General features: G+C 39.0%; 4 protein-coding genes across 12 annotated transcripts in view; all 4 read left to right on the top strand.

Moving 5' to 3' along the window:
• The window catches only part of tnikb (TRAF2 and NCK interacting kinase b), a 43,864-nt gene extending 26,641 nt beyond the window's left edge, over positions 1-17,223 (top strand). For 2 of the 7 annotated variants that reach the window (XM_056738016.1, XM_056738017.1), the window contains 19 exons: positions 401-589; positions 1,471-1,821; positions 2,837-3,001; positions 3,076-3,321; positions 3,420-3,529; positions 3,870-3,988; positions 4,065-4,162; positions 5,873-6,054; positions 6,898-7,006; positions 7,297-7,455; positions 8,220-8,316; positions 8,436-8,618; positions 8,762-8,905; positions 8,989-9,123; positions 9,488-9,588; positions 9,852-10,001; positions 11,150-11,309; positions 13,068-13,207; positions 13,643-17,223. In XM_056738016.1, coding sequence (XP_056593994.1) covers positions 401-589; positions 1,471-1,821; positions 2,837-3,001; positions 3,076-3,321; positions 3,420-3,529; positions 3,870-3,988; positions 4,065-4,162; positions 5,873-6,054; positions 6,898-7,006; positions 7,297-7,455; positions 8,220-8,316; positions 8,436-8,618; positions 8,762-8,905; positions 8,989-9,123; positions 9,488-9,588; positions 9,852-10,001; positions 11,150-11,309; positions 13,068-13,207; positions 13,643-13,726 — 2,922 coding nt within the window. In that variant the 3' untranslated portion in view covers positions 13,727-17,223. The remainder of the gene's footprint in view (positions 1-400; positions 590-1,470; positions 1,822-2,836; positions 3,002-3,075; positions 3,322-3,419; positions 3,530-3,869; positions 3,989-4,064; positions 4,163-5,872; positions 6,055-6,897; positions 7,007-7,296; positions 7,456-8,219; positions 8,317-8,435; positions 8,619-8,761; positions 8,906-8,988; positions 9,124-9,487; positions 9,589-9,851; positions 10,002-11,149; positions 11,310-13,067; positions 13,208-13,642) is intronic. The other 5 variants (XM_056738018.1, XM_056738023.1, XM_056738020.1 and 2 more) reach the window with 3 other exon arrangements.
• A 360-nt stretch (positions 17,224-17,583) lies between these two features.
• On the top strand, positions 17,584-20,447 carry eif5a (eukaryotic translation initiation factor 5A). 2 transcript variants are annotated; one of them, XM_056738027.1, is made up of 5 exons: positions 17,584-17,728; positions 18,738-18,928; positions 19,012-19,116; positions 19,613-19,744; positions 19,861-20,447. In XM_056738027.1, the coding sequence occupies exons 2-5, from the start codon at positions 18,761-18,763 to the stop codon at positions 19,921-19,923; spliced, it is 468 nt and encodes a 155-aa protein (XP_056594005.1). In that variant the 5' UTR covers positions 17,584-17,728; positions 18,738-18,760; the 3' UTR covers positions 19,924-20,447. The 2 variants fall into 2 exon arrangements, with proteins under 2 accessions (XP_056594005.1, XP_056594006.1); XM_056738028.1 differs by lacking the exon at positions 17,584-17,728 and adding an exon at positions 17,803-17,973.
• A 2,547-nt stretch (positions 20,448-22,994) lies between these two features.
• Positions 22,995-26,769, top strand: part of rpl22l1 (ribosomal protein L22-like 1) — a 25,482-nt gene continuing 21,707 nt past the window's right edge. Inside the window, exons 1-4 of one of the 2 annotated variants that reach the window (XM_056738030.1) lie at positions 22,995-23,102; positions 23,448-23,552; positions 23,729-23,850; positions 23,932-24,113. In XM_056738030.1, the coding sequence (XP_056594008.1) occupies positions 23,094-23,102; positions 23,448-23,552; positions 23,729-23,850; positions 23,932-24,073 (378 nt within the window). In that variant the 5' untranslated portion in view covers positions 22,995-23,093 and the 3' untranslated portion in view covers positions 24,074-24,113. Of the gene's footprint in view, positions 23,103-23,447; positions 23,553-23,728; positions 23,851-23,931; positions 24,185-26,769 lie in introns of those variants that run through there. The other variant, XM_056738029.1, reaches the window with a different exon arrangement.
• slc7a14b (solute carrier family 7 member 14b) overlaps positions 25,361-26,769 on the top strand; it is an 11,770-nt gene continuing 10,361 nt past the window's right edge. Inside the window, exon 1 of the mRNA XM_056737615.1 lies at positions 25,361-26,103. Within this exon, the coding sequence (XP_056593593.1) occupies positions 25,361-26,103 (743 nt within the window). The remainder of the gene's footprint in view (positions 26,104-26,769) is intronic.

Below are 26,769 nucleotides of genomic sequence, written 5' to 3'. Positions count from 1 at the left end.
TCATCATTTACTGCAGGGTTTGTTTATATAGTTACTAGAGCAACCAAAGCTAGTAACTCCTTTTAACAACCTCGTAGCAAGAGACTAGCGACACAGTCGCTGGCGGTCTGAACGCACTGTGACTTTCAAAGTTTTCGCATCCATGCATTCTTTTCATCTTCGGCATCTCTTTGTGCCATCTTTGGCTGAATTGGCGCATTTTTGCGGTGGCTCTGATTGTTGTTGTTCACCACTGAGGAAATTTAAATCTAGGATTCACAGACATCAGAACATCAGTTTGCATTAACTCACATCTGTTGGGTTTGAAACTAGATCTTTAGCGTAATTGTCTGCTTTGTGTATCTCAAACTCATTTTTTCTTTTCTGTCTCTACATTTGTCTCGATCCGTGTTGTGCATAGGAATACAAGCGGAAGCAGTTGGAGGAGCAGAGGCAGGCTGAGCGGTTGCAGAGACAGTTGCAGCAGGAGCGGGCGATCCTCATCTCAATGCAACCAAAGCAGACAGAGCCACGGCCTGGCGAGAAGAAACCACTGTACCACTACAAAGACTCGGTCAACCCCAGTGACAAACCAGCCTGGGCAAAAGAGGTAGGAGAGATCTCGAAATGGCTGTTGTTCTATTAAGCATTATGTTTCAGGCTCTATCGTGTGTTTGGAAGAGTTTTGATGGTCAACTGCACATTAAAATCAATGATTTTGATATGCGATCATGTCTATCTTAAAGGGATACCCAAAAATTCTGTCATCATCTACTTGCCCTTTAGTTCTTCTTAACAGAGCTTGTGCTATATTTTTTCATTAGGCTCTCACTCTCACTTACAAGTAACTTTAAGCTGCTGTTTGGAATGTGCCGCTTTTGCTGCTCATTAAATGGAAAAGAGACATTTTAAAGTAATGTAAAGGTTTATCCAAAATGATGCTAGTCACTGTCGCTCTCTGAAGGAAAAAGTCTGTAAACAGCGCACCACGGTTCTCGCCTGTGTGTATCTGTGAGCACGTGACACAGGGGTCTGATTGATTAATTCAGACATGAGTAATTCATGACATGAGTTTTTTTATTTTTGGGTGGAGTATCCCTTTAAGATTGATCAAATTGAGGATGGACTTATTTTTACAATTTTTTCAAGATATTCTGAGGAAAGTTGGAGGAAAATGTGTTTATTAATTTGAAAATGGGTTCATCTAAATCTGAAATTTTAATATTTTACAAAATGATTCAATAAATCACCAAATTCCATATGAATCACGATCTGTTTAAAATCTTGTTGGTATTCTCCATTTTTGCAGTGGACCAATACCGGTCTACCAGATATTATCTGTGTTTTATTATCACTGACTGACATTTTCAGGAACTTCCTGTTGACCAGGTGCTTTCCGGATGTCAGTCCCTGAAGCAAACTCACCCCCCTGACATCCTTGGATTTGCCGCTCATAATCTGAACGCTTTTATTATGCTTATCTGAACGCAGGTCATGAAGGGAGCGGAGAGCAACTCCCCTCGAATCCCTCCCAAGAAGCATCATTCATTTAACCAACCCGGAGAAAAACGTGTCCAGCTTGAGCAGAAACCCTCTTATCCGCCCTCCAGGCCTCCCTCTTTCCCAGCAGCCTCTTCTTCCCAATCCAGAGAGCTAGAGATGGCTGGGGCTCAGCTCAGGCTAGTCAGCGGGGCTAACGTTCCTAGAATCCGTTTGTCCTGTGAGCCGGAGCCGTCCGATTTAGTCCGCTTGGCCGAGCAGCTTTACGAAGAGTCAAGAGTCCGCAATCCCGGCCGTCCCAACAAAGGGCTCGAAATAGAGAGAGATGTTACTGTCGCAAAGGTCTGCTTACGTTAGCATGAATATTTTCTGGCCTCCTTTCAGTTATGACCTTGGTGCCGACCTGGTCATGTTTTCTACTGAATTAAATGAATGGGGAAAAAGCTCCTTTTCTCCGTAATTTCTTCTGGGTGTTCGGATGATGACTTTTGGAATGCCTTGTTTCTCCTCCCGTTCTCCGTGTGAATGAGTTCTTATAGGCTCCGTCTTCTAGATTGTTTGTGGGATTTAGAAGGACTTCCGCCCAACTGTTTCTCTAATTTTCTTTTATCTTCAGAAATCTTCTCTGTACTCACCCGTCACTTCCTTTCTTCTAACAGAACGCTCATGATAGAGGAGCATGGGTTTGTGGGTAGGTGAGAGGTTTGGATGTGTCAAGCCAGAAATGACGCTTTAGGCATTACTGTAATGAGTGCGGGTTGGGAGTGGACGATATTTCAGATCCAAACCTCTCACCAAACTCTGATAAGGAAAGTTGGAGTAAGGAACATGTTTTTTCTCACTAACAACGGTGTATGTCTTTTAACTTCAGAAATGGGTGAAAGTGATTTTCATATTTGAAAATGCTTGCAAAATGATGCATGAGTTAAAGCTTCTTCGTTCTTAGGAATTCAGAAATGGATGATTCCTGAACATGATTTTTTTCAGAAACCTCTGTCAGATTGTGTCAAAAATGTTTTATCTTTGCTCAAGTCATTTGTAATGTCTTATAAATAAACAAATAAAGCATATTAAAATGCTAAAAACTAAATTAAAATTAATATGTCAAAATAAAGCCTAAAGCTGTATACCCTCTGAAAACCAAATCGTAAGTTACAAATTATTCAAAAGTTTTATGTACTTTTTGTTAGTATTTTAGAAATATTTTAGTACCAGTTAACCAGGCAGCCCTTACTGTAAACCCGAAAATATTACATATCAGTCATATAATTCTGGAGTTCTTTTGTGACTCAAGCAAAGAGAAAACAGACTGCTTGTGAAGAGTCATGTGGACACTAACACACTCCATGTCTGTCAGGTTGAAGAGCGTTCCAAGATGAACCGCCAGAGTTCTCCGGCTCTTCAGCACAAAGTGGCAAACCGGATTTCCGACCCCTCCCTGCCCCCACGCTCCGAGTCCTTCAGCAGTGGAGGTATACAGCAGGCCCGAACGCCACCCATGCACCGTTCGGTAGAACCTCAGGTATTTCCTTAGCTCTTGATCTCCGATGCTTTGTTAGAGCTGAATGTGATACTGAACTCAGATCTTCCTCACAGATGGCCCACCTGGTTTCGGTGAAATCTCACGGCTCATCAATGACGGGATCTCAGTCGCTTCACGATCAGTCATCTCAGGGCGTCTCAGCCTTCCAGGAGGGTCTGTCTCCTCACCGACCCCCGATGCCCCGTCAGAACTCCGACCCCACGTCGGAAACCCCAGCTCCACCGCCTCGCATCACCAGCCGAGATGACAAGTTTGACAAGAGCTCCTGGCTGAGACACGAAGACGACGTTCCTCCAAAGGTGGAATATCACTTGTAAAGTCGAACGTGTCAAAATGATAAAGCGCTTTAAAGTATGTCCTCAAAGAAGTATTTTAACATTTGGTTTGCATTCTGAAGGTCCCCCAACGGACCACCTCCATATCACCTGCACTGGTTAGGAAAAATTCCCCAGGTAATGGACCAGGTGGACTGGGGCCAAGAACCGGAGCACATCTGATCCGAGCAAGGTAAATAAATACAAATAATTGATGAATGTATGTATCATGACAATATTAATAAATTATTATTATTTTTTCAACGCAATATACATTGACATAAAATATTGTAGTTTGTAATTGTAAGTATGTAATTGAACTGTATTTTCTTAGTGCTAGTAAGTGCTGTGTGTCAAAAAAAATGATGTGATGTACAGTAAATTAGCAAAAGAAATGATTGTCTGCAAGATTATAACCACGTTCTATTTGTGGACAAATACGATTGTTTTTTATTTAAACTCAAGTCAACCATAGTCTTGTGTTACTGAAAAGAACATCTGCACATCTTGCTTGTGTCCTCACGTTACCATAGTAACCCAGACCTGCGTATTCCCATGGATTCGGCCCTCCAGAGAACCAGCAGCGGGAGTTCTTCCAGCTCCAGTACGCCCAGCTCGCAGGGCGGCTCGAGCGAAAGGAACCGGGTGGGAGGTGAGAGACCCCCAGAGACAATAAACCTTCACCTTAAGTGTTCACTACCAGTCTTAACGTTCGGTTGTCTCCTCAGGGTCCGGAAAGTCTGAAGCATCTCTAGCTGTGTCCCAGGAACCCAAGACTAAAACCCAAGAGGAGAACAGGGAGGTGACCAGACCCAGCCGACCAGCGGTGAGACATGACACTTTTCCCATAATGCATTGGGATTGTTGGTCTGCAGTTATTGCAGCTCTCTTAGGAATGGTTTCTGATAAAACCTGTCTGGTGGGAACACAAGCCACCCAAACTGGGAGCAAACTTTCAAAGCACAACATACATAATGCTGGATTGTGTGACGCTTTGTGTTGCTAACCATTTTCTCATTGAACATTTTGTCTAATCCGCCCAACTGTTCCTCCGCTCGCCGTTCTGTGTTCTCGATTCTCTTTCTCCAGAGTTATAAGAAAGCCGTAGACGAGGTTAGTGACATCTGCCCGCTTCATCCCATCTCTGCCTTTTTTCTCACTCATTTACTGTCTGATTCATCTATTTCTGTTAAACACTTCTCACTTCTTCAATCTCCATCATCAATATTTCTCGCCTTGTCTCATTCCTGAACTCTCTTTTGATCTTTCTGTCTGTCGCTCTCCTTCAAAGCTCTAGACGTCGTGTCAGTCACTATCATTCACCGCATAGTTCTCCATCACACCAATTTGTCACAGTCTTTCACAGTGTCAGAAATCCTTCACGCCATCTCTGAGTTTTCACGGTTGCCTAGGCAACGGCTGGTTTAGGCCGGGAAAAGGAGATTTTGGTGCTTATAGATTCATTTCTGATTTATTTATAGTGCCTTTTTAAAAATGTGCATTGTTGCAAAGCAGCCTTACAGTAAATGTATATTATTACATGCATACATACTAAATGTAAATGTAAAAATGTACTTTTCTGTGACTTTATACATAGACTTTCATCAAATGTTAAAGAAAACAAGGATTTAAGCGAATATAAATTGTTAATATGCAGTGCCTAGGACACGTCTATTTTTTCTCTTGAAGTATTTCGATTAGTGGTCAAAAAGTATGGATTCTTCAATGGCCAGTTATTAAAATATAACCTTCAATACTAAAATAAATCCAAAATGGGTACTGTCGTAAAAATCTGCCACTTGAGTATTCGGTCTCATCGAAATTAGCATCTCACTCATGCAGTAGTTCTGTAGCTAAGTGCTCAGCTGTTGACTTATTGGTTTCTTAATGGTATTTTCTCTCTGTCTGGCTGCCTGGTGGTCTGCCGACAGGAGGAGCTGGTAAGATGGATACAGAGCGGGAACACCCGACTCCTACTAACCTCCTGCATGCAGGCCACAGGGCTCAGGAACGGCCCCTAGTTCTGCTTCTCTTGTGAACGTGTTGGTTTATGCTGTCGTGCATCATTCGCTGAAATGATGGCAGATGTTTTTTTGCATTTTGAGAGTAGATTTTTCAAGCCTTATAAAATGCTAAACTTTTAGTTTGTTTAATATCTTTTACATGTGTATATATATATATATATATATACACATTTATTTAATGTTGACCTGTTTTGTTTGTAACCAACCCACAAAGGAGTAGTTTACCTCAAAATTTGCCCCATTGACTTTCCATAGTAAGAATAAAGATTAGTGAATGGGTAAATTTGAAGTGAACAACTCCTTTCAAGTCTCTTTGTTCCCCTTACGTGACCGAGTTTAATCAATTACATGTACTAACAAATAATCACAGTAGTGTATGCTCCTCAGTCTTAAAAGAAATGTGAAATACTCTTTATATTAGGTGAATAGTTCACAGGGTTCATGGAAGGAATGAAGCCTCTTGTTTATTTTGTGTATCTTTCTCGCTTTTCTCGCCCTGCCGTGCCCTAAAGGACCTCACTGCTCTGGCCAAAGAACTCCGAGAGCTGCGAACCAATGAAGACACCAACCGCCCGCCCAGGAAGGTGACTGATTACTCGTCGTCCAGTGAGGATTCAGAGAGCAGCGAGGAAGAGGATGGAGAGGGCGGGGCTAATGATGGGACTGTGCCAGTCAGCGATATTCCACGTATCATGTGAGTGTTCTCCAATTGTGACCGTGGACCACGAAACCAGTCACTGGTACATTTGTAGCAATAACAAAACATTCCATTCTATTTTTTGATGCCAAGAATCATTAGGATATTAAGTAAAGATCATGTTCCATGAAGATACTTTGTACATTTTCTACCGTAAAATATCAGAAAATTTTTTTTGTGAGTAAGGGCAGCAAAATCGCTAACGAAAATGTCCGAAAACACGGCTAGAAACACTCGCCGCTGCCCGCGCTTTGGGAATTACCGTCTCAATTGTGGATCTATATAAAGCTTAGAATTTCAGCTTTCAGGTTCATCTACTCTCCACAATGTCACTACAGCGATAGCGAAAAAAGAGAGCGTTAAAAAAACCCTGTTTCTATTAAGCACTGATGGACAACTTTAAAGGCGCTTTTCTCAATATTTAGATTTTTTGCACCCTCAGGAATCCAGATTTTGAAACAGTTGTATTTAGACCAAATGTGGTCATATCCTAAAAAAAGAAAAATTGACTCTTATGTCTGTTATTTTCGGTCCAGGGTCACATTTATGCAATTGCTGTCTGCGGTCTGTGGATATGTTCAGGTTGAAAGCCAGAATGCCAAGATTTTGTATTTCCTTTTTTTTCAGCTTTTTGTCTAATAATTGTACGCCTTTTCATGATTTGTATTTTATGAGTTTTAAGTTATGAGTTATGACGAATTGACAACCTTCTGAAATATTTGTAAAATCGGGCTTAGTTTGCCAGGATTTAACATTAACTAAAGACTATAGAATCTTTTTCCCAGCAACAAGGAAATAAAAATGGCTTTCTTCAAATAATTTGAGATGTTTTCTCAACAGGCCTTCTGCTGGCCAGAGTGGCAATGACTCATTGGGCAACCAGGAAGATTCTCATCCCAATGATTCATTCGGCAAAAGCTCTCAAGACACCTCCCTGATGATGCGAGAGGTACATATACCTGTGCACAAAGACCAATTCATCCACTCTGTTAGCAAAACCCATTCCTCTAGGGATCACGATTTTGTTTGAGTTTATTGATTCATGTTAGTTAGCTTTGGTTATATTTTGATATTTTTATCACCTTTTGCTTCTGAAACTTCCCCAAAAATTTGAGCTCCCTGGCAGAGGCACCTGCTGTGCATTAGCCAAAGGTTTCTGCAAGGTGGCATACATGCGGGTTTGGGTTCGAGGGCCTTGCACTAGCGTAGCCCTATTCTTTTTTCTGTTCCTCTCTGCAGACGTTTGGGGAAAGAAAGCTCGGTCATGCCGAGAGCAATGGTTTCCCCGGTAACTTCAATCTGCCTGATCTAGTACAGCAAAGCCATTTCCCCTCGGGCATGCCCGGTGAGGGCTCTGGGAGGCACTGTAGTGGGCAGGACCTGGACTCGGTGGCTGAAGTAGGTGACAGACAAGCCTGTTAGAGCCACCCTGCACCCCTAAATTCTAACCTGTTCCCATTCAATTCATTCTGTAGTTTTAAAGAAACCCCAATCGCAACTTTAACTTCGATTCGTTTCCATTTTTATTCTCATTCTTTCGTTTCTTTGTTTGTTAAACTCACTTATTTGATTCATTAAAAGTAAACATTTTCTAAGATGTTTTCCCACTTTTTGCCCCTTAAAATGTTCCTTTCTTTTCTTGCTGAATTGCTTTCTCTGCTAACACAAGTTGTACAGTGTTCTCACTACATACAGCGTGCATGTTCTTATTATTATGTTAATAATAGGAAAAAATATCTTATTTTGTTGCGTTGGCTGCTTAAAATGGCTTTGTTTGGAATGGAGCACTGGCATACTGCTTGCTACAATGTTTTCATAAGAAGTCTTTAGGTGGCATGTTTAATTCAGCAAATGTCTTTTTATTACCTTCGATATTGCAAGTCTGATATAATAATGAGTTAAAAATGTTAAAATGCGGTTGATCGTAAACTAATTCTCCAAGTCCTTCACTATATGGAAGGTCAAGCACATTGCATTGTGGGATGCAGTATTCCGTGCACTGCGTTCTGTATATAGTACATGCTGGCAAGTGTGGGTACTTCAGACATAGGAATAGAATGCTTTTACGAACGTAGTAAAGTTTTAAAACAGAGGCAGATTTCTCGTTTGCACGGTATGTGGATGCTTATGTGTCTTACTCATGTGATTATCAATAATGGCAGTTTGGGATGGGGAGCGGATCCAAAGCCTCCTTCACTCCTTTTGTGGACCCACGAGTGTATCAGACCTCCCCAACAGAGGAAGATGAGGATGCCTCCGGTAAGATTAATATATCATACATGTTTTTAAATGTATAATTATTACAATTTTCCGCAATGAATTTAGAGGTAAATGAGTATAATCCTTTATATACGTACTGTATGTTTTATTTCACTCAGGTCATTTTGCGGATGAACTCCTGAGGCACGAGCAAGAACAGGAACAAGCTCGATTGAACGAGGCACGGAAAATTTCAGTCGTTAACGTCAATCCCACCAATATCCGGCCTCACAGCGACACCCCCGAAATCCGCAAGTACAAGAAGCGTTTCAACTCGGAAATCCTGTGTGCGGCATTGTGGGGTAAGTCCAAATTGTTTAGCCGGATTTATAGACCTTTAACTGACTTTATATGAATCAGAGTGTAGCATAAATGCTTTTTTCACCTTGCTTTTATATTTTTATTCTGATATATTCACATATATGCCTGTGTTTGTTTCCTATAGGAGTAAATCTGTTGGTAGGAACGGAGAATGGACTCATGTTACTAGATCGCAGTGGTCAGGGAAAAGTTTACAATCTCATCAACCGTCGACGCTTTCAGCAGATGGAGGTGCTGGAGGGTCTCAATGTCCTGGTCACCATATCAGGTACCACAAACCACCGTTTAGAGGATTGTGTGCAGTGTATAGATATGATTTGTGGTCACATCATCACTCTTTATCTTTTACAGGTAAAAAGAATAAACTGAGGGTCTATTACCTGTCATGGCTCAGAAACAGGATACTTCACAATGACCCCGAGGTAGAGAAAAAACAAGGCTGGATTACGGTTGGTGACCTCGAGGGGTGTGTCCACTATAAAGTCGGTAGGTTTCCCAAGACTATTTGACCAATTACTTAATACTTGAGTAATTTATGCAGTTTAATAAACAACATACATTGGTTTTTGAAAATCAATACTTACCAGTATTGGTTTTGATGTCTGTATAATATACACAAAATTGATTTAAAATTAACACACAGTACTACAAAAAGTATGAATATGATTGAATAGGAATTTAACTTTCTATATTTCAGTAATTCAATAGATAAATAAATCTTTTAAATGATCAAATATAAGACACGGTTTGGTAAAGCTTGCTATTATTATGTTAATGTATATAAAACTATATATTAAATGATGTCAGCTATAGGTAAATCTTATTTACAATTGTATTTGTGTTTCAACAGTCAAATATGAAAGGATTAAGTTCTTGGTGATTGCTTTGAAAAATTCAGTGGAAATTTACGCCTGGGCTCCAAAACCCTATCACAAGTTCATGGCTTTCAAGGTAAGTGAGAGGTCTGGTCCAAAGAGACCCCTTTTACCCCTCTTTAGGAAGAACAGCTGTGTAAACTCATTGTTAAACTGCATTCCTTTAAGAAAGTAGGCCATAGAACTCAGCTCAGCAGGCTGGTACAAAATGTGCAAATTAAGGAGCTATTTTTGTACTTCCGCCGTGTGTATGAGCGTTCAGAGAATTACACCTGCAAAAAGCTTATTTCTTGGGTGATATTACATCAAGAATCCTCAAATTGCTCTGTATTTCCAAAGTCTTTTACAGATCTTCCGCACAAGCCCATGCTGGTTGACCTCACAGTGGAGGAGGGTCAGAGGTTAAAGGTCATCTACGGCTCCAGCGTTGGTTTTCACGTGATAGACGTCGATTCTGGAAACCCGTACGATATCTACATTCCATCCCACGTAAGTGAAGATGGGCAAAGCGGGGCGGCTCTCCCCTCCTTACCCTGATTCCAATAAGACCTTTCCTCCTCTGGGACACGGTGTGTAGAGTTGATGTTCGTATCACACCTGTGTCTTTACTATAACACTAGAAACAAAATAAAATTCACAAGCTGGCTGGTAACATTTGGGAACTGGAGCAAAATACACGGTTTTAATTGCATTGTAAGAATGAGTGATGATTAATGAATGTTGGGCACAGAACTGAGGGGTCTTTTACAATCGAATCGATTTTATTTAAGATGTTTTAAAACGCAAAGACTTAATTTGTTGCCTTGCTTTAAATAATGAACAATAACAGCATTTAATAATATGGTTTGTTTCTGTCTATATTTTAGTGGAAGTATAAATTATTAGTAGTAGTATTATTGTTAATAGTAATGTATTATTATTTTGAGTATTAGTATTATTTTTGATGTTTAATGGTTATATTTTTGCGTACAATAATTTATTTATTTTTACATTACAATTATTATAATAATCAATCATTAGTCTAATCTCTTGAAATGCATTTTTATATTATAAAAAGCATGAAGTACATTAAATATTTATGAATGTAGTGTTATATTAATTAACAGTTCATTATCGAAAAGGTCTGATGGATCAGCTTGCTCATAGATGAACAATTATCCTCATTTAACAGAATTTGTAGTTGCGGTAAAAAAATTGGACCCCGAATCCAAAGCAACATGTGTGAGTATGCGTGAGATTAGAGGAGATGAATGGAAATAAACTCAAGATCTCACTGTAACGGATGTTGTTACCGTTTCATGATCAAGTGTGCTAGAAAATATCTCCGCTGTAAAAGGAAAACCTCCCCCGATCTACGACCTTTGACAAACCAAACGTGTACGCCAACCAAAACGTTGAACCAAACTGCCCCAAGCCAGTAGTCTGATAGCGGGCGGTTTGGGGGTCAGGTTGCCCAGGTGACGGTGTGGTCGAGTGGAGGGCAGGAGTCTTGATTGTTGCAGCAGTTTCCACCCCAAACTCTGGCAGAGACAGTGGAGCAGGGGGGGTTGTAAAGCGTCACCTAGTGGGGAATGTTTTGCACTGCAGGTCGTTTTTGTCACCCCAAGGCTCATCTACGCCCACCCCTCCCTCCCCAGATTCAGAGCAGTGTTACCCCTCACGCCATTGTGGTGCTTCCCAAGACCGACGGCATGGAGATGCTTCTGTGCTATGAAGATGAGGGGGTCTATGTGAACACATACGGCAGAATCACTAAAGACGTGGTGCTACAGTGGGGAGAGATGCCCACCTCTGTTGGTAGGTTTGGTTGTTTACTTCACACAAAAGCTCCTCTTCTTCTTGTAAAGCCCTGATGCTGGCCCGAGCAAGTGCGCTTCCCCAGACACTCCTGAAAACGCTTAGCGAAGCCTCTTTCTGATCAGTTATGTTCTCAAAATAAACACACCACACACTACCTTTTCCTCTTTACCTGCATGCCAACATTCTGTATTTTCTGTTTCTCCCTTAACTAACATATATTGAGCACAAGATTGAGATTAGCCACACCCCTTGTCACCCTATCTGTCTAAAGCCTGCCACTTGAATTGTTTGTCTTGTATGTCTTACCGTCACTTCTCCTGTGCGATGTTTTTGTTCAGATTGTTCTGTAGCTTGAGTTTATTTGATAAACCCTGAATATCTTTGGTAATAACCAGGCCCACACTGAATCTGTACCCACAGAAAACTCCTAATAAATAATCCACTTGACATTTATTAAATCGCACACATATGCTACCCCTTGCGTTTTACATCGTTTTGTCAATTTCATAATGTTTTCAGTTTACAATACACATTTTACATATATATAAATCCATTCTACAGATTATTTTCCCCAAATCAGTATGTAAAATCTTCAAATAAAACATTTGATTCTGCCTGGGCCTGGGAATAACCTTTTTATTACATATAAGAACGTATAAGAAAATAAAAATGATATCTGCATTTATTTAAAAGAGATTGCGATTTCAACATGAAATAGCTGATTCTATTTACTTTCCTAATGTGGTTTTACCAAATTAAATATTGTCGCTGTCCTTCCGAAAAAGTGGAAAAATACTATCTTGAAGTTGAAAAGCACTTTAATAATTGTATTTGATATATTTGGAAAACCAAGTGACTAACCTAATGGGTGACTAATAATAATGATTTATGGCAACAACAAAAAGATCACGAAATATGTTTTTTGAAGGACAGCAGCAAAATATTACATTTATATTTAATATATTTTTATTTGATAGATCTTTAACAAAATGTGACATTATGTAAGTAATCTAGAATGCTAATTATTTCATGTTGACTTACTTTATGAAGTCAATGAGTTCAAATGTAATTTGTGTTGTCTCAAACATTAGTCTTTTAACATAATAATTTGAAAGCATACATCAGATGTTCGGCCATACGTCTCTAAAATTTGTTTTTGACTTAACTGAATGTGTTTGTTTGTTGTCATTTATCATCTGCAAAGAATGTGTTACGATTTAGTTTTGTCTGTTTGTTGTTTGCTGATACTCATGGGTTGAAATGAATGAATGTTTCATCTAAATTATTGTCAACTCTTCAGTGATTCTGCATTAATAGCAAAACGTAATAATACACAGCCCCTGTTTTTTAATCTACGCTGAAACATTTGTCATCAGTAGCAAAGAAAGACAAAACAACCAGATCACTGTTTCGTCTCAATGCAGGACTTAATATCGGTTCCAGATACAGGAAGTTCTAGAAGAGCGTTCATAGTAGTTCATTGATCATGACTATCCCTTATCCTTCAAATTCAAAACCATAGACAATAATCCTAAATCTCTGGATGCTCAGAAACTGCTGCAATAATGGCCTCCTGATGATGTGGGGCGGCTTTGGCAGGTCTTTTTTAAGCCTTGGCTGTTTTAAGTTGCTGTTGGACGTCAGAAGTCGTTGAGGAACGGGGTGTTTGTAACAATGCAGTGTTTATATTCCAGTGAGTGTCAACTCTCTCCTGTCACGTTTTTGTTTTTGTGTATTTGCCTGTCCCTCCTGCAGCTTACATCCACTCCAACCAGATCATGGGCTGGGGAGAGAAAGCCATTGAGATCCGCTCCGTGGAAACGGGACACCTCGACGGAGTTTTCATGCACAAGCGAGCTCAGCGACTGAAGTTCCTTTCGGAGAGAAATGATAAAGTATGTTACCGCTCGCAGTATTTGGCTGAAATGGGACAGTTGCAACACAAGTTTATTTGCAAAACTGATCTATTTGTAGTTTCATTAATATATCACTTGCAGATCAGGGATTATAACATACAAAAAATTTGACTGAATTAAACTTTTAAAACTTGAAGATATGAAATGCACATTAATACAGTAAATGTGTTTTCTTACTGTTGGCACTTATAAATGTTTCTTAAACCAATTGTGAAAATCTAAAAAAATTGTTCCTGGTCTGTTTCAAGTTACATTTTTGTCAGCTTGTGTAAGTTGAGAATGTTTTTTGTTCAATTGAAAATCCTATATAGTCACTCTCACAAAGCAAGAGGTTGTAACGGATTGTTCTCCCGTGTGACAAAAGAGGCCTTAAATAATAACCTTCCACCATCTGGATTCTTTTCTTTCTCGCAGGTGTTCTTTGCCTCGGTCAGATCAGGAGGCAGCAGCCAAGTTTTCTTCATGACCTTGAACAGAAACTCCATGATGAATTGGTAATTTGTGCACGCCCTCCCCTGCATTGTATCTGTGGACCTTTTCTACTTTATTGAAAAGTGTTGAGAAATGGAAAGACAGGCAGAAAATCCAGGTGTGCCGGACAATCTGGCAGACGGCGAGCAGAACAAAACTTTCCTGGGTCTTTCTCAGAAGAGTCAAAGACGATCAAACTCAACTCCACAGCCAAAATCTGGACGCTGCCATAAACAAAGAGGTTCCAAAAAAAGAACAACCGGTCTGCGTTATTTTTTACGGCTCTTTCGTTGATGTATGTGGGGTTCTGATGTTTTTGTCATTACAAATATGTATCTAGAGTCTTCTGGAGGCGATTAGTAAAAGACTGAAATTACAGGACCCTCAGAATAGAGTGAATATTTAAGCAAGTGATTTGTACTGTTATGACACTTTTGACACAATAATTCAACGTCAGTTTAAACCTCCCTTGCGGGATGCCATTCGTGCGATCCAATATCTTCACCTGGGCATATTTCATTCTTTGTTTTTAGAAAGAATCTTTTTCATGTTTCAGCTCGGAATGCACACAGACGTTTGTGACACGTCGACGTCATGCTAATGTTTGAATTGAACTGATGCTTGTTTCACGACGTTATATTGGAGCAGACACACTTTTGGGCTGTACACAAAATGCCTTAAATATGAAATTGCAATGCTGCTCGATTTAATTTTTCTAGGTCCATTTTGATGTGTGCGTCTTTATGTACAGAAGGGAAAATATTGCGATTAGATGGAAATTGATGCCTGTTTGTAATGGAAATATGCATGATGCTGTCATGATCCTAAACGGTCATAATGTGCATTCCCAGTAATGTGCTAAAGTTCTGTAGTATTTAAGATGCGAAGTTTGTGATCGTGCACTGTTTCTTGCACTCAGGGAGATGGTGCTGTAGATCAGACTTCTGTATTTTTTTTTTCCATTGTCTCCCGAACAAACAGATTGTGAGCATTTGAAGCATTTTTTTTATGGAAACTTGCACTGATGAGTGAATGTCCACATGACGCAAGACATTTAAAAAGTAAATCTTATCTGCAGGAACGACTCTTTGTTAAACAAAAATCACAGGGCGGATCTATAAATACTACAGAGCTTTGTAATGAAACATCAAAAAGTACATAACAATTTCATTGAGTCTCACAATAGCTGGGTTAGTGTGTGTGAAGATATGTGTAGGATTGGATGAATGATGTAAAGTTTTCCACGAACAAAACAAAAAAACTAGTTGTTACCAGCAGTTTTTGACTAGTTAAGGAACGAGGGAAACACGCCTCCCTGTGTCATTTAGATAAGAATGTTTTCTATTTACATTTATTTTCGCACAACTCTCAGCAAAGTGCAATAACGGCCGAGGGAATGAGACGGCGAGTAACCTCCAACTATTTATAGAGGGACGTTCACTAACCGTCTGTAAATATCCACTTCCTGCGGTGAGAGAGGATCTCGCTTCTGAAATTAATGCATTAGAAACTGTGAGGGTCGGACAGAAATGTGTGATGTTTTTGTGTCACTGTAAGACTCTCCCAATGTGTCACAAATGTGGACCTAATTTTGTGTGAATCACATGAATCGGTGAACAGGACGGTAGTGTTTTGTGAGAGCTTCCCTTTGGGCTACCTCGATTGTGTTCACCTGTTAGTGTTCAGATTTCGGCCATGAGGTAGAGAAAACCTCTTTGTAAGTGAAACGATATAAACAATATTTAAGATTGAAGGGACAAATATTTCTTCTCTGAGGGTGTGTTAAGTCTTTTGCAATTCAACATATAGACCGGTGAATTTTTTCAAAAGTATTTTCAACTAGCTCAATAATTGGCTTTGAATATGTACTTATTAATGGAAAATGGCAACGTTGTCATGTGTAGATTCAGAGGTGATTTGAGTGTAGAACATCAGAAAAATTATTCCAAAAAAAAACGTATTGTGCAATTAACAGCCAATTCAAGACTAATCTTAATATTAATAGAGATCCTTCTAAATGACATAGCATTCTATAAAAATACAGGAAACAAGTTCCTTAATTATATACTTTCATTTGTATAGTTTTATACATTTCAACTGCTGTATGGAATGGCAATAGTGTGTAGAATTCACAATGTCACTTGAAACAACTGGAAACTTTTTTTTGTTATACAAACTGTGAACTGAGTATGGACGTGTGTGTGGGATTGATGTCTCCCTGTAGTTACGGGGTCTTCCCATCAACTTTATAAACACAGATGTAATCTGTGATGTTGGTTGATCTGTTTATTATCTCATGCACCACCTCCAATGTGGTTGCTTTGTGTAGATACGTTTTTGATGTGTGACCTTATTTTTACATTAACTTGAAATTGATACAGTAAGTACATCCTTAACCTGAATCTGTTGTTTTATTTCTCTTTCTTTTAGTATTTTGTGTATTAAACTTTTAAGATTTATAGCACAACTGCGTATTCCGGATATTGGTTATTTTTATGGTTGCTGCAATGTGTGCGGGAGTGCGTTTTATTCTTTAGGCCTGTAAAACCACCAATAAAGAAAGGAAAACGGCCATGTTCACATTAAAATGAGGAGTGGTGAGCTGTAACTGGACCTACCATTTTTGATTTTCATATTTCATAATGTGTACCAAGAAGTTCATATTAAATGTAAGGTTGTGCTATTTTTTAAATACATTTTTAAGGCTAGGAGAATGGGTTTTTCCATGTAACTATAAATGTAGCCTGGACTTCCAAGAGATTTCGATCTCATTTAATCCGATTTCAATTACAGTACATGATGTAAATCACAACAATACCACAATGCCCTCCAGTCAGCCAACCCACAAAATATCTGTAAGGTCTGAACTCTATATTTTGTGGATCTGGAACTTAACCCAGTTTTGCTTGATATTTTGATCCATTTTATTTATTGTACTGTACAGTGCTGAAATACTAGATCTCGTTGTATTAAGAAAATTTCAAGGAAATCATTTAGAAATTGTTAAGTTGAATTAGTTAGTCTTAAAGAATTTTGAAATCTATACTGTCATAACAAAGATGCGTTACTATGAGTGCTTCATTTAAACACATTTTATAGTTAGTTTATTTTTTAAGCAACATTGTTATGCCCAAATTCCCAGCTATCCCTCATTATTATTGCTAAACATTTTAAAATAGCTGTTTGTAATATGATTTTGATTGTGTTAATGCACATTTTTCATGCTAGAGGGTCCTTCAAGTGCATATCAAATAGCTGGGTCAGTCTAGAAAAGCTAGGCTATTAGCAATAATAAGCATTTTTTATGTTGTCAAATTTCATGTTGGACCCTTTTTTACTTTGGCTGTATAATAATATAGCTTGAGTTTATTTCTATTCATAACTAAATAGTTCAAAGAGATTCTGAATGAAGAATAAATGAAAAGGAAACATGGAATATATTTCAAGCCCAGCGTGTTCACTTGTCTCCCCAAACCATGATTTTTTTTCTTTGTTTTTTAAATAAATTGACACATCAAACCAGACCTTGTGTGTAGTCATATTTGTCATCTCTTGTAAAACTTTTATTTAGTCGATGTAGCCGGTATCCTTCTATTAAATTACTACACTAATTTGTACAACCCTGCTCAAGAAAAAAACTAATTTTGATGCTTTCATATGCTTACTATTTAAACTATTTCTTATAGTGTGTTTTGGCCCTTACTGCTTTACATATTGATAACAAAACAAGTAGGGATCCACTTAGGACATTATAGTTTTCATTCAAACTAATACAGTTCACATTATGATTATTAAATTCATTATAATTTATGTCACGGTTTATACTGTTGATTTTACCCGGTAAATGCCGATGTGTAACGACATACAGTCAGTCCGAAGCACCGGGCGGCACCAGTAAGCACAAACTTCTGTCAAAAGTCATCATCATGTCGGCAGCGGAGCGCATATGAACGGGAGTACCGCCCACAGTACGGGTGCCGCGTTAAAATTGGCCGCGCATGCGCGTTGACGTTCCTTTTTTTCTTGGAAGTAAGTGCTGCATGAACCTTGTTTGAACTGTTTAAAATGACATACATTTCACCCCTTTAACCTTTTACAAAGTCGGTTTCCGAGTTGCGAATTGCGAACGGAACCGGGACGTATTAAGAAGCGCGTGCAGGTTCTTCGTTCTGGCGGCTCGAGGGGTGTGAAGTTGGCGCAGGCCGCGAGCACAAACAGTGGCGCACGGCCTCGCGCGCGACGTGATTTATCATATAACGTTAACTGAGAAAGAGGCACGTGAAAAACTTTGGTTAAGCCGCACGCGTCCCGTTTCCCACAGTGTTTTATTCGTTTTTTAATTGGTCGCTTGTTCTGGTTGATGTCGGGATTTGTGTAACTTGGTGTCTGTTTAAAATGTTTTGTTGTGCGGATCGGGCGTTAGCGTGCTAGCCTAGTCATTGATCGGCGGCGCATTGGCGAAACCACGTTGACTGAACACGATGCGCTCGCGCCGAGTCTTATTTCAGACACGTTACGTTCCGTTAACCGGTCGCACTTTTCTTAACGATTACTTTTAACGGTTTGGGGGCCTTTGTTGGTTCACTTGCGCTGACCCACGGGTCCATCTGGCCTGTATCGACGTGGTCATTGTGCTAATTTTGTGTAAAGTAACAAACGTAATGACGGACATTTAGCTTTTTAACACCAATCTAGTAAACAAAGACTGCTGTTGGCGACACTTATCACGTCGAATCGTTTATTTTGTGTCGTGTTCACAAAACCGAGGGGTAAAATTGGAATGGCATGATGCGGCAGGTTTTCAGCCAATACAAAGAGGGATATTGTAGCTGACGCGTTCTAGTTTATTCATTTAATACATTTTAAACGCAGTTCTCTCCAAGTAAAGTTTATCTTAGACAAGAAACTGTGTGCTTTCCAACTCATTGGTTTGCAGAGAGTGGAAACTAAGTATCACTGCATGTCTGTTTCGTGTAACAGTGATGTGCATATGCAAGCTTTCTCTCTGCCAATGTGAATTCTTGCTCTGTGTTTCCAGTGCCCCTTGATTAGAACCCCATCATGGCAGATCCAGATCTTGATTTCACCAGCGGTGATGCAGGGGCTTCTGCCACCTACCCCATGCAGTGCAGCGCCCTGCGTAAGAACGGATTCGTGGTGCTTAAAGGTCGCCCCTGCAAAATTGTTGAAATGTCCACTTCGAAGACTGGCAAGCATGGTCATGCAAAGGTAATTGTGGAGATCCGTGTCATCCTTCTGGTGACTGATTTATCTTTGGCAATCCGGTGTTAAGTAAAAGTGTCTCTTAACAGGTTCACATGGTTGGAATTGACATCTTCTCAAATAAGAAGTATGAAGATATCTGCCCCTCTACCCACAACATGGACGTGCCTAACATTAAAAGAAACGATTACCAGGTGAGGCTTTCATGGCTTTGCATATTCCAAGAGGGCATTGCAAGGGTTTGTGGTCCAGTTTGGGTATCTTTTGTTTTGTAATGCCAGTCGTATGTATTGAGGACTAACTGCTGGTTCATCCGTTCTTAACTTGTTGACTTGTGGCAGTTAATTTAAGATTGAAATAGCTGTCCTTTCCCTAATTAAGCTTAAATGACCGTGATGTGTGACTGTATCCCACATTGTTAAACTTATGTTTTTGGAGTTCCTTGGCAAGCTTTTCCAACTTATTTGACTTGTGCATGTATGTACTTGTGGATCTTTATAGGCTGTTAATACGGTGTAGAGCTGACCTTTCATAAAATGTTCCTCTTAATCCTCCTATTTCTATTTTGTTTTTCTTTAAATTAAATGCTGTTTATAAAGCAGTGTTGGTTTTTGCTGCGAGTCTACAGTGATCTCATGATCTGGTTTTTATGTAGCATTTGCTTATAAATACCAATCTTGTTTCGCATAGGTGGTCGACATCACTGAGGGTTTCCTCTCCCTAATGTTGGACAACGGTGATGTGCGTGAGGACCTGCGTGTGCCAGACAGTGACCTGGGCAAAGAAATTGAAAGCAAATTTGCAGCTGGTGAAGAGATGTTGGTAAGTGCATCCATGTGGGCTAATACACACCTGGTCTCTTGATTCGTTATTTGTCAGCAGTTTCTCTAGAAGCTGAATATTGGATTTTTAAAAAGTACTTTCTGCTCGTCTACCAGGTTACCGTGCTTTCAGCTATGGGCGAAGAATCTGCTGTGGCGGTCAAACCCATGACCAAATAGGAAGCAAGACTGGGCTGCTCAGGCTGCAACATGCTACACTATAACAGATCTCATGTATTTGTTTTTTTTGTTTTATTTGTCACCAAAGCTATGGCCTTCACGAGCAACCTCAAATAAGTTTGTCGCGATTGTACTCCTTTTTTCTCCTTCCAATACTGTACTGGACTTGTCGGGTCAGTTGGCATTCTCTCGGGTGTGTTAACACCCCTCAAACGCCCCAATCGGTGTTATTTGTCAAGTTTTTACAGAGTACATTCCTGGATGTTTAGAAATGGGATCCATGTTCCTTTTTGTATTTGATTTCTTAATCATAATTGGCGTGCATAATTTATGCAAGGTGTTGTTAGGAGAGGAAAGGCTGAACTGACGCAGAATAAACCAGTGAAATTCTTAAACACCAGTCTCATTGTTAAGAAGTGGAAAAGGGTGTGATGGCCATGTGCGAATACCTCTGTAACAGAATAGCAGCCAGCTTGTTTTTGGCTGTCATTTGACAACCTTAAATAAAGTATTGAAGCCTGTTATTTGTCTCCAGGTGGGCTCTTATCAGCGCTGCCCCAGAATTAGCTTGGGCTCTTAAGGACGAAATCTTGGATGCGTGGTCTAAATTTCCTTTGTTCACTCGAGGCCTTTGTCATCTGACTGGAGAGAGCAAAATAAAAACGTACTAGATGACCTTTCTTTTTGTTTTTATGAAACACGATCAGTATTTAAATTAAAAGCCTGGAATGCAGCTTTTTTTTATTGTTTCTGACAATAAGTCGAATCTGTTTAACTTTCAGTCTTTTATAACACATTTTAAAGAGGGAGAGAAAAATGGTCCTGCATTAGATATAGGGACAACCTAGTCTAACCTGCCTGTTGTACTGAAGGGCCAGTCATTTGAATGTGTAGCTTTTCTTGGTAATACTTGATTTATTTAGCATGTTTTCACACATCAAACAAACTCTGAAATGTCCGTCTCTGTTTTTAAGTTAAATATTAGTGAATTGGCTTGCATGTTTTAAGAAGGGCAAAATAATTCACTTAAAAACTGTACTCTTTTAAAACTCATTTGTCCAGATTGTTGAATAAAATGTATAGTATCAGGTAATAATATTGTAAGAGTATATAACGAGAAACAATGTTTATATTCCTGTTGAAATGACTTTTTCTTTAGAAATGCACTAAGAGCAGTTATTTCAGAAACGGCACATATTAGGCGTTGTTAGGTTGGGCTCCTGATCTTCTGCATGGGTGGAGCCTAATACTCATTTATAGCCGTGTGCCCAGGCAACACTCAGTGTAATGTGCAGTTCAGTCTTAACATGAGCCGTTGCATCTGTTCATACATAAATCATCTTATCAGCTATCATTTATATAGTACAACCGTCAGTATATTTTACGTTGAACTACATCTTTTGAGAAATTCTTCATTTATGAATCATGTAGAACAATTCTCAAACTTTTCAGATCAAGTAACGTTACCTCCTTTTATAAAATGACTTGTTCCAAGTACCACCTAATGACCGCCATAGAAAGTAAGTTAGTCACATGCATAAAACACTCAAATAACCAGTCAGTGCACGATATTAACGCTTGTCCGGGACGAGTGAATGTTTTGTATCGGCAATTGAAAGAATTTGGACAAATTACAGCAGTGTGACATACATGTTAGAATAATAACAATACGTGCATTAGATAGAGCCGCGTGTTTGTGTGAAGAGCGTTTGTCGTGGTTGTGCTTGTCAATGTGTGACGTCACGTTAACTAGATGCGGACGCGGAATCCTGTTATTTAAATGTATTCTGCGAGTGAATTATGTGCACAGTTTAACATACAACACGACTGGTCGAGGATTTAGCTGCGTCTGCAGTGTGTGAGGATATGAACTTCATCTCCTAGGTTGCTCTCAGAGTTTTACGAGCGTTTAACAATTTGAGTGAAGCTATCCGCAAACTCAGAAAAATTCAGGCTTCCTCCAGAAGACCCGTCAAAATAAAAGTCCCTTTTAATTCAACACTTTGTGTAGTATTTGCCATTGAAAATTGTAGCGCTCTTGTAGTTAACTGATTAACACTGTATACTATATTAAATTTCAAAACTAAGTTTACAAAACAACACTTTTTATAGATATTGACAATTATTTTTGTCATTTACTAGCATTACTTTTGTCGATAAAAAACTACACAACATAGTGATCCAAACATTTAATAATTATTGTGTTCGTGCTAATGATGTTTAGGATATTTCTTCCTATGTCGCTGATAATGTATGTACGTATATAAATCGTATATTTAACAGTTTAGGTTTCACATGGGGCATAGTTAATAAATATAACCGGAAACTAGCGAGTCGTACGATTTCAAGTCGGAAGTACTTCACGAGGCTACTTTTTTATTTACCAGCTGTTTTCAAACAAAAGAACATTTTTTTAAATGTTTAAAGTTTATCAGCAGTAATAGTGGACAGAAAACACTTTTCAGTAGTGCACTGTAAACGGGGCTCTTCAAATGACTTTTATGGGGACTTGCAGAAAGACTTCAAGTTTATATTAAAGACAAACAATGTGGACATAATATTTAACAGAAGATACATAATATACGTATACAATTGTATATATAACAAACAGAGACTTACACTTTACTGCTGCGGCTTTTTTTCAAAACGGCGCGTCAAAACTACATCGCAACGCGCTTCATTGATTTTACCACGAGTAGATGCAGACGCGTGTTGAACTAGCGCTTAACCGCAATAACAACAGAATTAAACAGCAGTTCAAGTGCAGGAATACAAAAGAAACTTAATTTGCGCAGCTCTTCGCAGGTAAAGACAGGCACTCCTGTCTGCTCGCGCTTTGAGTTTGAGCTGCCCATCAAGCGCCTGAGTTACATCGACCAAAGTTAAATTAACAATAATTCATACAACTATTTTAAAATAGTTTTCTATTCAGTGTCATATTTATAAGTGCAACTTAATTTAAGTCATACTAATTCAGTCATATTAAATATTCATAAAGTATTGAAATTGAGCATTTCGGGAGTTCCGGTGCAAGTAAGCTGCCCGATATTGCAGTCAAGATACTACTGTGCCCGAGTGCTCCTCGACCGGCGTCCAATCAGCAGCGAGGAAATGATAACTAACCCATCGCGGACCTGCGTCACTTCCTCTTTCTAAGTAACCTCACCAAGATGGCACCGGTACGTTTCGTCCCTGTGACTATTACATTCAAACTATGTGTTATTTTATGTTCTCAAACTATCCGATAAGTGAAATTAAAGTGTAATATTTATCCCAGAGTGTCTTTTTTGTGGATGTAGCTAATGACGTGTTAATGCACAATTTTGACTTACCAACGGGTGACACGTGGATCAGAGCAATTTTACCAGGACAGAACCAGTCGCTACTAAAACGCATATCCATATATTTGTAGCCGTAATAAAGTATTTAGAATCTTAACTATTACGAACACGGCATTAAACATCACTTCTTACAAATTTATGTTTCACATAGTAGGCTAATAACATGTGACAACGTTTTTTTAGGCAAGGCAGAACGTCGTGAAAAGAAGCAAGAAGGGTGCTTGCTTTAAGTATACCGTGGACTGTACTAACCCTGCTGAGGACGGGATTCTTGACTCTGCAAATTTTGTAAGCTTAGACACTACACATTGTGTTTGCATTATTGTTTTGAATTGTTTGTCATGAAATGTATTCAGGTAAGTTAGTTGGAAATCTAATGCCAAGTCACAGCTAGGGTTCCCTTCCCTAGTGTAATACCTAGGGCTATCTTCCCTAGTGTGGTCATGTTGTTTTATCACTAACAGGAAACCTTTCTGAAAGAGAAGGTGAAGGTTAATGGCAAAACTGGCAATCTGGGAAACGTAGTGCAGATCAATCGTCAGAAGAACAAGATTAATGTCGCATCAGAAAAGCAGTTCTCTAAAAGGTGAGATCTGTTTCATCAACCAAACTCCATTGTCGACTATTATTGTTTCAGATGAAAAAAAGTAACACATTTATTTTTCAGGTATCTTAAGTACCTCACAAAGAAGTACTTGAAGAAGAACAACCTGAGAGACTGGCTGAGGGTGGTGGCGTCAGATAAGGAAAGCTACCAGCTGCGCTACTTCCAGATCACTCAAGACGAAGAGTCTGATGCTGATGAGTGACGCTTCTGTCAGGGAACTTTTGTGTATTGAGATCCTGCATAAACTGTCATCGTGAAAACAGGAGCAAGTGTTTTGATATGTACTTGATAATAAAAAAGATACTCGCTGAAATTGAGTTGTCTTTTATTATTGTGTCTTATTATTATAGTTTTGTTCTAAACAGAACTGTTGTTGTAAAAATGTATGTTTATCAACTTTAAGTCTGTAATGAGAGCGTTAAACAGGATGAAAATGAGGCTAAGATCATGATTGCGAAAAATCGTTATTATTGTACTATGAATGCAATGCTTGTAAGTGCAGTTTCTGCAATATAGCTCAAGCAAAATGATGATATAAGTTAATGAAAATTTTGTAAATATTCATGTTTATGCATGTAGATATTTTATTTAAAATATCTGTTACATTGCCTAATGCATCAATAACATGCTTCAAAAACCCATTCTTAGAAATCAAAGGTTTAAAAACTTAAAAATATCCATGGATCCATGAAAATACATGGCTATTAAAACAGAAATGGCGGTGGTTTTTCATTGGAGTACATGCTTGATTATTTAAAGGCATACTTCACTCAGATATGAAAATTCTGTCTTAATTTACTCGCCTTCGAATTGTTCCAAATCTGGATAATTTCTTTGTTCTAATGAACACAGAGAAAGATATTTGGAAGAATGCTTACACCAGACAGATTTGGATAGAAGCATTCTTCCAAGCATCTTTTTCTGTGACCCTAACTCGAAGGTGAATGAATGATGACAGAATTAAAAAAAATTGTGAAGTATCCCTTTAAATACAATGTTACTTATTATATCTATTTATAGTGTCAAATTACATCATTACAAATATGATCTTCAACGCTAAATTGCTTTAAACTTCATTATGTCACTGATGTAATATAAAGTCAAAACTATCACTGAGTGATATTTATCTTTTAAGTGTTAACATAGTGTTACCGTTTAAGACCTTATCTCATACAGATAATTTTACCTTTCATCATATTCTTCAACTAGGGTCAAAGATTAGTGAAAATGTAATCAGTAGATACACTGTTGGAATAGCGAGATCAGCAATAATTAAATACATTTGCATTGATTGGGGTAATTTCACTATAAAGTCGTCCACTCTCAAATGCAGAACACTACACAGCTTGTTGTCAACATGTTTAAGCAGAAAGAAGAATCTCATCCAATGTTATTGACCAGCACAGGGAGAAAACGAATTAGAGAGCGCTTTCGTGCTACTTTGGCAGGGCTCCTGGAGCTGGAAGTCCTTAGGGCTAGGCACAAAGTAATGGTAGAAACAGCCTTGGGAAAAACTGAAGAAGAAACATCTCAATCAACAAAAATCCAGGAACAACAGTATCAATACTTCTCGCATAAAGACACTTTAAGACTCAGGCGTAGTTTTTCTGAGGAGGCTGTCCACGACACAAGGAAAGAGAGAGGGCTTTGGTCATGTTCTAGTCATTCTTCTGAAGATCTGCTTTACTGTCAGTGCTTTAAGGAAAAAAGCCGGCATCACCAGGAACTTCACACGCAACTTCAATCGAGGGCTAGCTCAGGATTCTGTGACAGTGACTTTGGGGATGGTTTTACCCCTGGTGATGATACTGTCAGCTCTCTCTCCACCTCCATGGCCTCCTTGAGGTCCAAGTATTCCTCAGGAGAACTGGAATATTTCATGGGCGAAACAACTCCAAGGAATCTACCCATTATATTCCAGAACAACAAGCAGCACAGGAGACGAAGTCAGGCTGATCTTCAATCCCATTTCTCAGATGAGGTGATTCCTGAAGATGGTTTTCTGTCTGTGGCGTATCTGTATCCTGACTCACACTGGCCTGTTGTTTCAGAAATACTTCAGTCTAAAGTGGTCTTGCAACCCACTTACCGTACTGATCTTCCAGGTCACCAAGGCATGGAAGTGTACCGCTACCCGAGCCCATTGCATGCCGTGGCCCTGCAAAGCCCACTGTACGCTCCTCACAGCCCCCAGAACAACAGGAAAAAGAATGAAAGGCATTTTTCACGAAGGTCTGTTTCTAACTCAAGCTCTTTGCAAAGACAGGACTCCACACATCAGGTTTTGGAACGTCCTTGCTGTTATTCAAAATCTTATTTATCATCCAACCTACTCTGGAGGGATGTGCACCCAAAGAATCACAGATGTGAGGAGGTCATTTGGAAACGCGTCCACAGCTCCATTGCTGCACAAAGAGGGACACACTCACGGTCGAAGAGAAGCATGCAACGCACCAGCTCTTTAGGAAGAAACAAATCATTCATCTGTTCCTTTCAGTCCAAAATTCTGCAAAAAAAATAAAGATATAAGTGCAGGTTTTAATGAGCGCATGCACCATGCAAGCTACGAAAAGCCATAAGCCATAAATAAACCAGAAGACAAGAAGTCCAATGCATTGCACCTTTTCTGCTAAACAATGACCTGTGAAGGAGAGGGACATACTAGAGTTCAATGTACAAATGTAGACTTGAATATTGCTTATTTAACTAACATTTAACTGCACCAATGTATATACGAAAAGCTATTAACCAGTGTTGAAATAAAGTTACAAATTCTAACATGTGCTGTGTAAAGCCCACTTATAAAACAATTTTTTTTTATTACAAACTCAGTGAACGTTTTTGAAAGAGTTATTTCCTATATGTTAAAATAAAACAATATATAAATTGTTATGTAAG

The sequence above is a fragment of the Triplophysa dalaica genome, chromosome 23, assembly GCF_015846415.1.
Source record: "Triplophysa dalaica isolate WHDGS20190420 chromosome 23, ASM1584641v1, whole genome shotgun sequence".
NCBI classification, from domain to species: Eukaryota; Metazoa; Chordata; class Actinopteri; order Cypriniformes; family Nemacheilidae; genus Triplophysa; species Triplophysa dalaica.
This window is presented reverse-complemented; position numbering and strand designations above follow the sequence as displayed.

Coding starts and splice junctions, on each gene's coding strand:
- eif5a (XM_056738027.1), top strand. CDS start 18,761: ATGGCAGATCCAGATCTTGATTTCACCAGCGGTGATGCAGGGGCTTCT. Junction 19,117..19,612: donor TTAAAAGAAACGATTACCAG/GTGAGGCTTTCA, acceptor TGTTTCGCATAG/GTGGTCGACATCACTGAGGG. Junction 19,745..19,860: donor CAGCTGGTGAAGAGATGTTG/GTAAGTGCATCC, acceptor CTCGTCTACCAG/GTTACCGTGCTTTCAGCTAT.